Source organism: Sander vitreus, chromosome 23 (assembly GCF_031162955.1).
Source record: "Sander vitreus isolate 19-12246 chromosome 23, sanVit1, whole genome shotgun sequence".
Lineage (NCBI taxonomy): Eukaryota > Metazoa > Chordata > Actinopteri > Perciformes > Percidae > Sander > Sander vitreus.
Window position 1 is genome coordinate 3,969,114 of NC_135877.1, and position 15,321 is coordinate 3,984,434.

A 15,321-nucleotide genomic window follows, 5' to 3' on the forward strand; every position below is an offset into this window, starting at 1 on the left:
GAGTAGCTTTAATGCAGTGCCCAATTTGTAGGAATTTCCAAAAGTCCTCTTGCGTAAGGTTATATTCTCGCTTAATTTCTTCAAAAGACCTCAATCCATTTTCGCTAAGCAAGTCACAAAGCAAGTTTATTCCAGCTTTTGCCCACATAATAGATTTTTTGCCGATTAATACTTTTTTGTTATACCAAATAAAAGATTTAGGGGTAAGACACGGGCTACATTTTACATGTCGAGCACTCGTCCAGGTTCGTCCGCAGGGTCCTCAATATTATTTCCGCGAAAACGGAACGTCCCGACACGGAGAAAGCGTTGGATCGAGTCGAGCGTCGATATCTCCACGGAGCCGTTGCACGTTTTGGTAATTATTTTTCTAACCGGATAAAAGTTTGGCACGCCGACTCGGTCGCGTCGGCATTAACTAACGATATTCCATCCCAACCTTTCGAGAGGCGTGCGCCGAGGTCGTCCCCTTTCGCCTCTTGCGTTCGCGACAGCAATCGAGCCCTCGGCTATCGCCATCGGGAGCAATCGGAACATCACCGGCGTTAAAATAAACGAGATCGACGACGAAATCGTGATTTGTTTTTTATCCCACTCGGAACGGTCGCCGCATCGCTCGTTTAATACCAAATCCAAAATAGTTGGAGATGGCTTCATTTGTCTCTGTATTAGAATTACCCCTTAAAATTGACGATTCGGCGGAGGCAAATTACACTCCAGCGATGGAGTCGGTTTCCGAATCTATCTACGTCGAGATGCCGAAGCGTCTTCGAGGCAAATCGTTTGAGCCCTAGTAACCGACGTTTCGAGAAACTCGAGCGTTACCGTCGCTCGCTTGGGTCAGCTCACTCTATATTCGCCCGCGCAGGCGGTTGCTGTTATTTCGGCTCGGTTTTAATATTTAGTAGAACGTAAAAATACAGGTTTACGCTGAATCCAAAAAAGGGCGTATCGGCATCCTGACCCATTTTTTTTCTTTTTTTTTTTTTTGTCCGACAGGAGCTGGTGGAGATGGTCAAAGCCAAGAAAGCTGCACAGGAAAACGTCGCGGGCAAGAGTAAAAAATGACAAGAATCACAAACGATAGCATCTGTTGTTTTAACATTGTTGTGTCGGTCTTTATTTTGTATTAAAGAAGCTACATAAATACAGCAGGCGTGTCCGTGTGCAATTTGTCCTCGTCCAGAACATTGTCCTCTGTCTGTCGTTCAGGTCCTCATCCAGAACATTCCGCTGCGGATGTGGTCGTAGTCCGGCAGCCGTTCGATGGGACCTGAGAAGAAAAGGAAAAGGTTAACGATGCGGTCGGGAGAACGCGCACGTGGGCAAAACCAAAGTTGGCCTTCAAAGGGACGTACCGACCGCCGCGACGGCGGGAGCCTTGTCGTAGATGTATTTGGTGCAGACGTCTTTGATGGCGGTGGCGTCGACGGCCTGCGGACGGGCAGAAAACAAGCGTCAACTTTTGGGATCCGTCGAAACGGGACAGACATTCAAATGAGACGACAACGTTAACTCACATCGATTCTGGCCTCCAGCTCGTGCAGGGGGATCCTGCGACCGTAGCACAGCATCTGTCTGCCGATATCCTCGCAGACGGGGGTGGATCCTGGGCAAAAGGAGAAAGGGGAAAAAATGGAGTCAGTCGACGTTTGGGGATCTTCGGCACGCGCGCCCCGACGTACGGTGGCCTTACCGTCGAGATGCAGGAGCATGTTGGTCCTGAGCAGATTTTTGGCTCGCGCCACCTCGCTTTCCGTCACGCTGGTGCAAAGAGACATCCTGAGGAGGGGGAGAGAAAGCGACGAGATATTTAGACACGGTGACAGTTTGCGCGGCGCCGGTCCCTTCGGCGGCCACTCACCATTCGATCTGAGTGAAGCGCATCATGTCGTCGACGGTGCCGGGCTCGCACACCACGTAGAGTCCCCACAGGCCTGTGTCCGTGTAGCAGGTGTTGAAGGACTGGAAGCTGTGACACAGGTTTCCCCGACAGGCCACCTGAGCCAGTTTGCTGGACAGATTCTGGGTCGGCAAAGATTACAGTTTTCTAATTGACCCAAACAGACAAAAAGTCAAGCGAATGGGACCGAGCTTTTATCGCCACTCACCACGCCTCCGCCGAAGGAGCGGTCCCAGTTCCCGATGAGCGTGTTGGCCACCATCAGAGGGATGGTGTCGGGGTGAGGCCATCCGACCGCCTCCACCGCCACGGCGACGTGAGCCAGAGGCATCTTGTCGTCGCGCACGCGGATCTGAAGAGACGGGAAGAGAACGTCGATGGGTTGGATTTTCCGTCGCGGGTCAGTCCGGACACACGTTTGACGCTCGACTTACCTCGCTTCCCGTGAAGTGGCACGGAGGAAGTGCTGGGGCTTCCCCGCGGTGCGCGGCCGGGAGTTTTCCAAAATGATGCTGGGCCAAATCGACGAGCTGGTTGTGCGAAACACCTGGTGAAACGAGAGAGACAGACGCATGTCCAGACAGAAATGTGCAGGCAGACAAACACATGTAGGGATAGATGGACAGACAGAGACGCACACAGATATACAGACAGACAGACACACAGAGTCAGGTTTAGAACAAGCCGAAAGATATGCAAAAGCAAGCAAAGGAGCAGTTCTGACCTCCGGCAGCGGCCAGCACTATTCTGGGGCCTTTGTAGTGAGTGGTGATGTACTCCACCAGGTCTCCTCTGTTGATGGTCCTGCAAGGATGTAGAAACACACAACAGAAGTCACAAAGTGTGGTCGGCTGCCTTGCCGTGCAGTGATGGAAGCAGGTTGACGAGCATCCAGCTGGAGCTCGTTGAGCGATGGAAGCGGCGCCACTACTTGAAGGCGCGTGCGCGCGAGGCGGCAGCCTCGGCGGACGAAGACGTCGGAGGACTAAGACCTAGGAGTCGCCCGGCTGGGGCCACGGGCCCAGCAGGACGCCCCACTGTTGCAGGGCCATCACACACACAACTCCACCATGTGTCCGAGTCCCCAGGCAACACCTTGATACAGATACATACGTACTTTGCCATCCCCTCAAAAGACAACATCTCCCTATTGTTTGCACTCTAACTACTCCAGGAGCACACCATGCCTGCTCACAGTGGCGCACACACGCGCACACACACACACACACACACACACACACACACACACACACACACACACACACACACACACACACACACACACACACACACACACACACACACACACACACACACACACACACACACACACACCTCATAACAGCACATGCCACAATGCCCGACTCAAATGTGACTACAAAGTCACCCCGTACAAAACACTTTTCGGCCCCAATCATCTCAACTTGCCTTCAGCTTCAGTTAAAGAACACCGCCAAACCAAACAGCTGAAGATAAATATCAATTGAACTCATACTGCCAAAACAACACATTGATGAATTGCAGTGCACACGCCAAAGGCCTAAACATGAAAAAGACTCACTGCACAACGTATCTTTAAACTTACAATCTGAATCATTAACAAAAAAGCCATAAGAACAACAACAGAATGGAAAACCTCCACTGTTACCGTGCTGGCTGTGCTTTCCCCATCCCCCGCCATCACACACCTGATGCAACTACTCTGATCCCTCACACAGGCACATGCAAACACTCAGAGACATTGCTCAGGCCCCTAAGGATTTCAAACCCTTTTTTGGAAATTGTTGTGGCCCCAAATGCCTGATTCCGCGGGAGCTTTTGTTAAAAAGTTGCCACGTCTTTCGGACGTTTGTTGCAATTAAGTTGCAGGACGCGGTGAAAGTTGCCAAAAAAGTTACAAGACGTTTTTTTCAATACTTCTTTCAAAATAAAAAGGAAACTCCTTTTGGGTACAATAAAATGACTCTGGCCTGACATTTCATATGTAATCTTACCAAAAAGGCTCAGGTCGCTGCAAATGTCGGGATACAATGAATCAAATCTGAACACGCGTGTCAGTGGCTTGTTGACCTTTACATTGTTAGTTAACCCTCAGACGCGTGGCCTACGAGCGGGGTCAAAAATAACCCCAATCGGAATGGACGCATTTCATGCAGTAAACTCAAGAAATTTCCTTCTTAAGTCAAAAAACGGCTTACTACTTAACATTACAATATCTCTCACACACACACACACACACACACACACACACCTCATGATCGTGCTCAAGAGTATATTTACATAGTGTGCACATCTAAGGACGACGGCAAACAGTCACGTCATTTCTAAAAGGTCCCACGGCATGAAAATTTCACTTTGAGGTTTCTTAACCCTCGTGCCCTCAAATTTACAAACACCAAACACCTTCGTGGCAAAAATGTACACGCGCACAAAAACTGCTATTAAATCGTCACACACTTTTTTTCAGCTTTTTTCATAAATCATTTAAACGACTTCCAACTTACTCAAAACTACAAAACATTAGGTGTGGAACGGTACGCTGAAGTCACGGTTCGGTTCATTCGCAGATATAATAGCTATCGAACAAACTCTGAACTGAAGGTCGCGGTGAACGGGAGCAGAGATGTTCCGATACCGGTATCGGAACGCGCTGGAGTTTATTCACCCATCCGATACCACGTAATAAAGCCCCAAAGAAAATCTACGTTAAAGTACTTTCTTTATGTTGTTTTTCCATCACAGCTGACCGTCAAACTGCATAATAAAAGACAGTTCTGTGGCGTTGATATTTCACAAAGAGGTTAACCTGAGCCAGACCAACGACAAAGATTAGAAATCATATCGCATCCACACAGGGATAGTAGTATACAGCTGTTAAAACGTAATAACATATACGACGCACCGGTATCAGATCGGCACTCGGTATCGGAATGGGTATCGGGAAGCAAAAAACAAAATGGCATCGGACCATCTCTAAACGGGATACGGGAAAAGTTGGAAGAAGCAGAGGGACGTATCCGCCGCCCGGAGGGCACGATGGAGCGGCGCAGTTTGAGAGGATGCGACTGCTGTTTCGGAACGTTCGTGCGATCGGAAAGAAGAAGCCCTTCTCTGACTATGTTTGGATGTGCGAGTAAGTATTAAACTGTTGGTGAGATGGGATGAGATAATGCAACGCTGACGTAGGCTACAGTACAATGACAGTTGCACGTTGGGAGTTGGGAACCGGTGAGAAAATGTCCGGTGCCCGGTAACTTTACCAGTAGTAATAATAATAATAATATTAATTTTGTTCTGCTTAACGGTTCCTGAACGCTGTAACTAACAGCTGCCAGGAACTGTCTACGTGACTAAATCAGCCATCAGGACAGCCGCGTGTTACATACGAGCTGCGGTAGGTCTATCTGTTGAGTTAGCACTGTGTGTGTGTGTCAGTATATGACTGTCTTTGACACGGGGAATCGATGAATAAAAAGATTTAAAAAAAATGTATCGCAAGAGTTATTATTACTTATATTGATGTGACGCAAAAAAAACCAACTGGTGCTCACTAATTGCGTTTTACCATTACATGGTACCTGCTCGACTCTACTCGGCCGCGGTGCCCCGTCCTCCATTTTCCATTGCAGATTTAGCACCGCCTCATTCCTGAGGCGAGCGCTCACTGGTCGTCATAGCGCCGTCGCAGGAAACTGCCGTGACCCAACGCGACACACGCGCAGAACGTCGAAGGCGTGTTGTTTTGGATTCTCGGCACGTGGCTGTTGCCGCAGCCAGAAGACAAATTTTGTTCCAAAAGAAGCTGAGGCAGCAAAAAAATACACCGCTGGCTAAACTATTTAAAGATGGCGGTTTTGTTCAGGACACCCCCGTTTGTCGCTAGCAATGATGACGCAGTGATTAGTGGCGATTCTCTCTGACCGATCAGTAGTCTACAGGTTTTCACGTCACCTTTTGGTATCGGCTCAGCTCGCTTGGAACAGGTACCAGGGACTTTTTTTTCGGAAAGGAAAACCTAAAAAAGGCGAGTAGAGATTGCTGTCAAACTGTAAACGTGAATAACTTGTACTGACATTTGAATTTCCCCATCGTATTAAAGGCAACCTAAGGCAGCTCTACGTCAAATGAGCGATTTAATATGGGCCAGTTTGCGATATGTTAAATGTCGAAGGAACCTTGAAGTGCGTTCCCCTCGTTAACGCAATGACTCGAACCAGACGTAACGCAAAGCCTACAGAAGCCCGCCGCGCAACAACAATTAACCATTTTATTATACGAGCCGACACGTACGTGTTTGACTTGCCGTCCGTCTACAGTAACGGCATAGCTCTTCCGCCGTGGCGTTGGTGATTCGCGCGAGTAGAGCGTGACGTCGCGTGCAAAGGGTCTGTAGTCTCAAAATGAAAAGTGTCAAGATGAGATCTCCTGGGGAGGTTCGGAATAAGCCTCATAACCTTATTTTGAGCAGTCTGAAAAAAACAATGTAATATGGCACTTAAATGCACTTAATGTTTAGTTTTTTCAGAGATGCTATCGTAAGCAATGTAGGCAATAAAAATGTAGCTTTTTCCGAAAATGTAACCAAACTATTGTACGTCATTGCTCTTTGATAAAACAAAAGTATTTCTTTGTTACTCGATTAATCGATGGAATAATCGGTACGATGTTCCGATAGCCTACCGTCAAAGTCAGAATAAGGCTGAATTAGAGCACTTGGCACAGTTGACGTCGCTTTCTTGTCCAGAAACCTAGAGATTCTGGTCAAGAAACGTACTCATTGATTTACCTTGGTAAGTACCTTTTGCTTTTCGCCCGCTCCAGACAAGTGGCAGTCCGGCACACAACCAAGGTAACTAACTGAGTGCTTTACATTAATCTCATTATCTCCAACTAAGACCTTAAAACCGGGGGATCTTTTCACTTTTATCTTTGATCCAAAGATAGCCTATTGTCTGACATCCACCTGCGGACATTCAATAGTTCTAGACTGAGAGTTCTTTATAAAACAAGTTCACACAAACATACAGACTTAAGGTCATTTATAGTATATAGAAGGAAAAAAAAAGTGGAGCCAAAACACTCCCTCGAGGGACCCCACAGTCGGTAAAACCGACGGCTTTTAATTTGCGTACCAAAATGCCACGGTCGACGGTATCAAAGGCCTTCTGTAGGTCCTACGTGACCGTACGGCAAAAATGACCTTTATCTAACCTCCCACCTGATGTAGTCAGTTAGATACAGTAAACGGGCATCGGCGGAATGTGATTTGCGAAAGCCGCACAATTTCACACATTTGGCTTTTCCTTTAATGCTCGTTCAGACGTAAGGTCGACTTCACCAGTGACGGGCTGTGGTCGTATATGTTTTTATTCTCGTTGGCAGAGAGATTCCTATTGAAAGTAATACAAATATCAATAACGGATGCCAACTAAAGCTGATGGTTGAAATGGGGGAGAAGCCGAGTGAAGAGGATTGGAGTCAGGTGTGTGGTGGGATACGTAAAACAACAAACTCAAAATATTGGAAGGAATTTGTACGGAAAGTATATACCAGATTTGTCAATACGCCAAATGTTCTTAGTAAAATTAATAGCACTAGGAGATCACACTGCTGGAGAAAAGAAAAAGAGAAGGCGCTTTTTTTTTTTCTGCCCTATGTTAAAATCATCTGGCAAACGGTTGTAACGGCAATAAAAACAACTTTAAATCTGAAAGAAACTATTAATCCAACACACACGATCCTAGGAAAATCACCACCTGAGCTAAAACTAGAGACGGACCAGTATTTATATAGAATTTTCTGAATTGCAGCCATGAAGCAGATCACAGAAAACTGGCTGGAAACATTAATACCAACAGTCCAGAGATGGAAAGAAACAATGCATGAAATTTCAGAAATGGAGAGAATAACATTCAGAATCAGAAATGAAGAATTTGAGTACGAAAGACGCTGGGCTAAATGGATCCAACATAAAGCCAACGACTAAAACGGGAAAGTACGAAGAATTTAGATCGATAAAATAATGTAAAGCGTAGTTAAACACACCTAAGAGGAGTAAATATGCGCACGAACATACGCACGCATAAGAATTATGAACAACAATGGATTTTAAATGTATGTAAATGTAAAAAGATTTAGTTATTCATTCATGCACTTCCTTGCTTTTTCTTGGTGTTTTTGGTAGACTGATAAATGAATCGATGAACTAAGTTATTGTGTGTTGACTTTTTTTTATATATACAAATCAACTCCTATGTTTCTTAGGTAAAAGTTTGGGAGTGTATGCATATATTGTATGTGTATACGTATATATGTATAGATGTATGATTAGAAGTGTATGGGGTGCAGATGTATGTGTAAATGCTTATACATAGATATATTTCCTTACATTTCTATTTTTCTTTCGCAAAGAAAAAATAACTCTGTATGCAGCTCTATTGATATAGTTAATTGTGCGTGCGTCTATTAGCTTTAAAATGCATCGCACTGACCCTGATTAAAAACAAATACAGATCAAGGCTGCAGGTGGAGGACGACTTGCGTTTATTTCTCTCTGCAGTGCAGGTCCGCATCGAACGGCTTCGGGTTTATAAAGGACGCGCTCTGCTGTGGGCTTGCTGCAGCAGATGTGTCGTGTTTGAGCTCCGTATATTTCTGCCGTAGTTACGGTTTTCCACCTCCGATGTAGAGCAGCGTTCAGCCACTTCCCTAAACTTTGTGTGATTCAGAGACCAGAGCCTCAAACGGGGCTCTGTGTCTGTCAGAAGGTCTGAGATCTACCGTATCAGCAGAGCAATCACGTATTGTACAGCAGGCTATGGTGCAGGTAGATTGTTTTCTGAAATATAGTGACTTTACTCTTGTAATAGCCTATTATAACTTTATTTTTCTCAAAATATCACGACTCAGAGAATACAGATGGATGAGTCTGGAGTTTGAACCTTCAAGGTTGAAAACACTTAATTGGAAGTCGCCTTGGATGAACGCGTCAGCTAAATGACATGTAATGTATATCTAAATGTCATGGACATGTTCTGTAGACCAAAGCGGGCTGTGCATGTTTGCTCTTACTTGATGTTCTCTGTGGGGCCCAGGATGGTCCTGCCCAGAGCTGTGGACTGGTACGCAGTAGCATGCAGGTAATCAAAAACCACTTCCTGCAGATTGGTCTCTACTTCCTGCATCTCTCTGAGGATCACCCCTCGCTCCCTCTCGATCTCTGCCTCACCCAGTGTGCTGTTCTGGATGATATCAGCCAGGATCTCCACGGCTTGGGAGAAAGAAAACACGGAAAATTTGATTTACATAAAGGTTGGCAAACCACACTGTTTATATATACACACACACACACATATACTGTATATATATATTGTTTTTCAGACAACAGCAGTGACCAGTAAAAACATATTTCACACTATTATTAGGGTTAAACTTGATCCGCGGTTCACATGCGTTCCGAACCGTGAGGGTTGGTCCGTTACACCACTAACTGTAACATTCAGCCGCTCTGCCCTGCTGCACTGTACCTCGTGGAAGATCTTTAGAAAAAGCTTTGGCGTAATACACAGTTTGCTCCCGGGATGTGTAAGCGTTCAGGTGAGCCCCCATGTTCTCGATCTCCAACTCCAGATCCAGCTGGGAGCGCTTCCTGGTTCCCTGTCACATAAACACAGGGGAACAAACCTTTGGTAAGTTTTGCTTCATGGAGGACAAAACATGTCTATTTTGCTCATTATTTTAAAGTGCTCATATTATGCTCATTTTCAGGTTCATAATTGTATTTAGAGGTTATATCAGAATAGGTTTACATGGTTTCATTTTCAAAGAACACCATATTTTTGTTGTACTGCACATTGCTGCAGCTCCTCTTTTCACCCTGTGTGTTGAGCTCTCTGTTTTAGCTACAGAGTGAGACGTCTCACTTCTGTTCCATCTTTGTTAATAGAATAACGATAAATAACACAATAAAGGAAAGGAAAAAAGCCAAAAAGCATAATATGAGCACTTTAAAATCTAAAGTAAACTTATCCTTAGAATTGTTGCATAATACAGTATGTGCAAATAAGTAACTAAGTAAGTTTATTTATATAGCACTTATCACAGAGTCCCAAGTGCTTCACAGGTCAAATAACTGAATACATAAAAATAAGGAAGATAATAAGATACAGTACACTAGAAGACAAAAAAATATCTAGTTAACAGTAGTAAAAACTGTGTTGCACTGTTTCCATCTCACCTTAAATGCCATATGTTCCAGGAAATGTGCTGTGCCATTATTTCTCTCATTCTCGTAGCGACTGCCTGCGTCTATCCAGAGGCCAACCTGGACAAAGTCAGAAATGAATATTCTCAGATTAATATCCTCACACTTTCCGCTGCTACTGTACCAGACCTTCAGACAAATACCTGAGTAAAGGCTGCCTTCTGTATTGATGGAGCTAATCTCTTTATTATGCATTGGAATGAACCCTGAAATGTACCATCTCGATTTGAAGGGGATCTAATGTCACGCCTGCTGTCTGACACACGCACGCACACACGTAATTGGATTTTTCTAGATATTATCTCACAAACACTTGCAACTCAGGTGACTTTTAGTACAAATGAAAGAATGATCTTTTTTTTTAAAAGGTGCTAACAATATTGTCCTGTACATTACAGTAGGTCTGTATGAAAATGTTTTGTTCTTTTGTCAGCTTTTTTTATTTGTTCCCCTAAAAACCACACATATAAACAAAACAGTATTTTAACTTCAAAAAGTTCCAAGGTGTTAAAGGGTAATTAACGTTTTTTTCAACCTGCACCCTCTTTTCCTATGTTTTTGTGTCTAAGTGACTGATGGGAACAACACTCTTTGAAATTGTTCCAGTATTAAGCGAGATCGCTGCAGTCAGCAGCAGCGAAACAAGCTACAATGTAAGTTAATAGGGCAATTCTCTAGCTTGCATTACCTTCACAAAAGTGCTTGTTTCGCCATTGACGGGATCAGATTTATATTCTAGTGTCTGACAACGTTATGACCTTTCTGTTAAAGAGTTAGATTCTTTTTTTTAAATATAAAAACATCCGCAAAATTGCATTCGCCAAACCCACCAGACTCCATGTAAATAAACAGTAATTTTAGCATCGTAAAATACACTCAATTCAAAGTCAACAGAAACAAAATTAAACTATGAAAAGCCGTTGTGGGTCGTCTATCCACTTTCCCAACCATCACAACTCTAGTTTTGGTTGAAATAGTTTAGCGATTTACATGTGCAATATGTTGGCAATATACACGCTTAAAGTATTGCTTTTTAAATGGAGTCTGGTGGGTTTAGCGCTAGCGACTTCAGAGCTGTTTCTGGTTAAACAGAAAGGTCTCAAATAGGTTTTAAAGGTCTATCTCTGTAGGGATCCTTTCCATAATGTTGTCAGCCACGTAGAATACTAATCTCAGCCTGTCAGCGGCAAAACGAGCACTTTTGTGAAGGTAAATTCCAGCTGGACAATTGCCCTATTAACTTACATTGTAGCTTGTTTTGCCGCTGCCGACTGCAGCGATCTTGCTTAATACTGGACCAATGTCAAAGATTGTTGTTCCCATCAGTCACTTAGACATAAAAACATAGGAAAATAGGGTCCAGGTTGAAAAAAAACGGTAGTTACCCTTTAATAGTTTGGACGTATTCAATTGTGAGGCAATTCTTCTTAATATTATTTTTAACTTAAAGAGTTAAGTTATTGTGACAATAATAAAAGATGGCATAACATTTTATTCTTGGATTTTTTATTTATTATTACTGTAAATGCATAAAAGTAGCCGGACAATATAGACATCAAGTAAGTGTGTGTGTGTGTGTGTGTGTGTGTGTGTGTGTGTGTGTGTGTGTGTGTTTTGTTTTGGGGGGTTACTTTTAACTTACCGTGCAGGTGGTAAGCCCAGCGTCCTCAGAAGCCACCCGGAGTCCGTTTTCTAAAGTGGTCACCTTGGTTTCAGGAACATTTAGAACCACCTGGTGAGCAGCCTGAGTAGCCAAGGGTCTTTGCAGTCCCGCTGTGAGCTGCGGGCGGAGGATACGCAGGAATTAACAGCCGTCATAATGATATTGCAAATTTAGAACAGTGACGTCAGCTGCTACCAGCCACCTGTTTACACTTAACTAACAGAGCTATGTCGTCGTTTTACTGTATTGCACAGACCAAACCTAAGGCATAACTAAGAATTCATCTTTCAACAGCCGAGCATGTCGCACGCTAACTGTTAGCAAACACTGATCCTGACCGGTTTTTCTCAGTTAGACTGTCGAGGAATAACAACTGTCGCGGACGTCGTGCATAAAACCATTACTGTAGACTCATACTTCTTACCCTGCTTAAAGAATTTGTCTTCAGTAAACGTCTTTGAAGAAGATATCTCCCAGCAGACGCGAGGCGATGTACGGACGATGCCATGTTTATCTGTCACAGTTGCGCAAGTGACGTTACAGACTCAAGTATACACGCTACATCCGCCCGGGATGAGCAGTTGATTTTATTAAAAAAATAAAAACCAGAAGACTTTTTGAGACTATTAAAAAAAATAACATAAAGATACAACTAGTCCTGCAAAAGTCATTATATAATTAAAAGTTGTAATGGTAAATAATGGTAAGTAAAAACGTGAAATAATGGTTGATGAAAAAGATATAGAGGGTATATTTAATTAATAGATAGATGGATGAAACTATGTTATTCAGTGCACTTTGGTCATTAATTATATCCCCAGAGTTAATGAAAAATCTATTTTGAAATTATTTTATTTATAATTAAGTGTGCAGTAAGCGTCTCTATGTCTATGATATGAATTAAATTACTTGTTACATGTAGTTAAAATATGTGTGTTGTTTACTGATTATATTAAACGTACTTTACTTTCTTGGTGTTTAGTTTTTTTTTCTTCTCAGTATTAATGAAGAAAGTGTCAACGTTTTCCTACTTTATTTTACCGTGGTTACGTTTACTTTGAAAGGGTCTGTCAGTTGGAAGACGGAAGTGTGACTTTAGCCTAGCGCGAATTTTCTTCAGAGGGTCTTAAGTTTGTCTTGATTATCAACCTCTTCTTAGCCGTTCACAGTGAGTGGAAGAGCCAAGCAGGGCTTAAATACAATCAACGTTACATGCAGAGCACAGAGTCAGCTGCCGTGTCCGATCTTTAAAGGTATTTATCTTTTAATTCAGAGTTGTTTGGTTCTCTGCCCGGGTTTAATGTTAAGTTCTACAGTATCGCTAGCTTGGTTGTGTTAGCAAGTAGCAAGTGCTAATTCGTAGTGCTGATGCATTAAACCAGCAGTCAGTAGCCAGTATCTTCTGTGTGACTTCCAGACAAGAAATGGCGCATGGCGGAGATCTAATGGACGGGGATATGGAAGATGGAGAGATCTCCGGGTCCAACTCGGAATCTGAGATGGGAACCGCTGCCGCAGCACAAGCTCGACCCCAGGTTCCTACAGCTTTTAGCGGCCAGTCCTTTCACCGCAGAGCCGCTGCCCAGCAGTCTTCCGCCGCCTACCGCAGCACTGGTAGGACGGTGGAGTCCAGCGACAGTGACCTGGACTCGTCGGACGAGGAGGCGGCTGTTTGGCGCAAGAAGCGCCAGAAAGTATTCGACGCTCCCCAACCACCTGCCTGCACAACCCGGGCAGAGCCGACTCGCATGCCCGTCCCCGGCGCGATGGGAGGCCGCAAGGTAAACAACATTTGGGGCTCTGTGGTCCAAGAGCAGTGCCAGGATGCCGTAGCTGCAGAGCTGGGCATATTTGGCATGGATGGTGAAGTTAGCATGTCCAGCAGAAATGTGGAGACCTATAACTTTGTCCTGGCCCGTAAGATAATGGAGAAGGAGAGGGAGCTGGAGAATCTGTCGAAAAATGAGGGAGAAGTGAGCATGCTGGACGCCCAGCTGGATGAGTACATGAATGACCGGAACTCACAGGAGGGGGCAGGAGGTGATGCAAAGAGGAAGAGGCCAGCTAAAGACAGACTGGGCCCCAGGGCTGAGATGGACATCAAGGGCCGGTATGAGATCACAGAGGACGACCCTGAGGATAAGGTGACTGATGAGATCGCGCACAGACTGCGAGAGCCTAAAAAAGACCTGATAGAGCGGGTTGTTACAGTCATCGGTAAGAAAAAAGCCATAGAACTGCTCGGAGAGACCGCCACACTGGAGGAAAGCGGCGGCGTGTACACCATAGACGGCAGCAGGCGACGGACGCCTGGTGGGGTGTATCTCAACCTGCTGAAGAACACACCCAGCATTAGCAAGGCCCAGGTCAGGAAGATATTCTTTGAGGAACAACAGAAGGATTTCAAGACCAAGAAGGCCGCCCAGAAGAGGAGGCGCCACATGGTGGCCAAGAAGATGAAGCAGGCCATCGGCACACTGAACCTGCAGGAGCATGACGACGTCTCCAGGGAGACCTTCGCCAGTGATACCAACGAGGCCTTGGAGTCATTGGAGGAGCCTGCAGAAGAGGAGGGTCAGGAGGAAGCTGCTGTGGGCATTGAGGAGACACCTGTGGTGTACAACTCTGCAGACTTGGAGGTCTTCTGAGCTCTGAGCCTGCTGTCTGAACTCTGGGAGGTTTGAACAAGGACATTAAGGATTAAAATTAGAACACAACACTGAAAGCACTGTACAAGTACCGTCTCCACTGAGTACAGAATCTCACCCCAGTGTCCCTTTTTTTGTTTTGTCTTTTAACTACAATAAAAGGAGAGCTTATGTTAACAGAAATATTGGTTTTGTTTGGTTCAGCATGGGTATGTAGATTTCAGCACATGTAAACACAGAATGGCTCTCTGCAAGTTAGTGTGATTTGTGTTACAAATGTTTGCCTTTTAAATCAAATTCTTAATTTTCAAAAACTTACCTAAGTTGTTGAAGCATATTGGAGTAACAGTGATGCACTCTTGTTGATTTTCAAATATAGTAACTTTCTTTTTTTATAATTTCCATTAGGATATAATGAGGTCTTGATTTATGAAATTAACTTGTGTGACTGGAATATAAATAAAGGTGACTCGGGTAAAATCACTTAAAACAGTAATTGGATTGCTTACTGTTGTTTTTTTTTTCAATGCTGCTTGTTGGCTAATTTTTTGCATTGTGATACTTTCAGTCCCTGGTTATTATAGAGAATCCAGGTTTTATTTTTTACATAAAAGAGCTAGAAAAGCAGAAAACCTCAAGACAAAGATACAGTATTTTGGACAGCTATTGTAGTGCAGAAGTTTGTCCGCTAGATGGCGGACACGCCCTATTTCCCACAAGGATTAAATGCCTAATGTTTAGATAAAGTAGTAATCCCATAAAAGGATACATACAATACAGGTGCTACACAATATACAAACGGTATATACAAAAGTGTACTGTAATATAAAAAAATACACTGACT

General features: G+C 44.1%; 3 protein-coding genes across 3 annotated transcripts in view; 2 read left to right on the plus strand and 1 right to left on the minus strand.

Moving 5' to 3' along the window:
* The window catches only part of dnajc2 (DnaJ (Hsp40) homolog, subfamily C, member 2), an 18,725-nt gene extending 17,573 nt beyond the window's left edge, over positions 1–1,152 (plus strand). The window contains exon 16 of the mRNA XM_078281335.1: positions 1,000–1,152. Within this exon, the coding sequence (XP_078137461.1) occupies positions 1,000–1,068 (69 nt within the window). The 3' untranslated portion in view covers positions 1,069–1,152. The remainder of the gene's footprint in view (positions 1–999) is intronic.
* Positions 1,092–12,375, minus strand: pmpcb (peptidase, mitochondrial processing subunit beta). The gene is made up of 13 exons (XM_078281339.1): positions 12,254–12,375; positions 11,809–11,946; positions 10,140–10,226; positions 9,430–9,559; positions 8,975–9,173; positions 2,628–2,707; positions 2,338–2,450; positions 2,112–2,255; positions 1,865–2,025; positions 1,697–1,782; positions 1,521–1,609; positions 1,359–1,434; positions 1,092–1,273 (listed from the first exon to the last, which is right to left on the minus strand). The coding sequence occupies exons 1-13, from the start codon at positions 12,335–12,337 to the stop codon at positions 1,209–1,211; spliced, it is 1,452 nt and encodes a 483-aa protein (XP_078137465.1). The 5' UTR covers positions 12,338–12,375; the 3' UTR covers positions 1,092–1,208.
* Positions 12,376–12,906: 531 nt separating this feature from the next.
* Positions 12,907–14,973, plus strand: phax (phosphorylated adaptor for RNA export). Its single transcript, XM_078281341.1, has 2 exons — positions 12,907–13,082; positions 13,247–14,973. The coding sequence occupies exon 2, from the start codon at positions 13,254–13,256 to the stop codon at positions 14,475–14,477; it is 1,224 nt and encodes a 407-aa protein (XP_078137467.1). The 5' UTR covers positions 12,907–13,082; positions 13,247–13,253; the 3' UTR covers positions 14,478–14,973.
* The last annotated feature ends 348 nt before the right edge of the window (positions 14,974–15,321 follow it).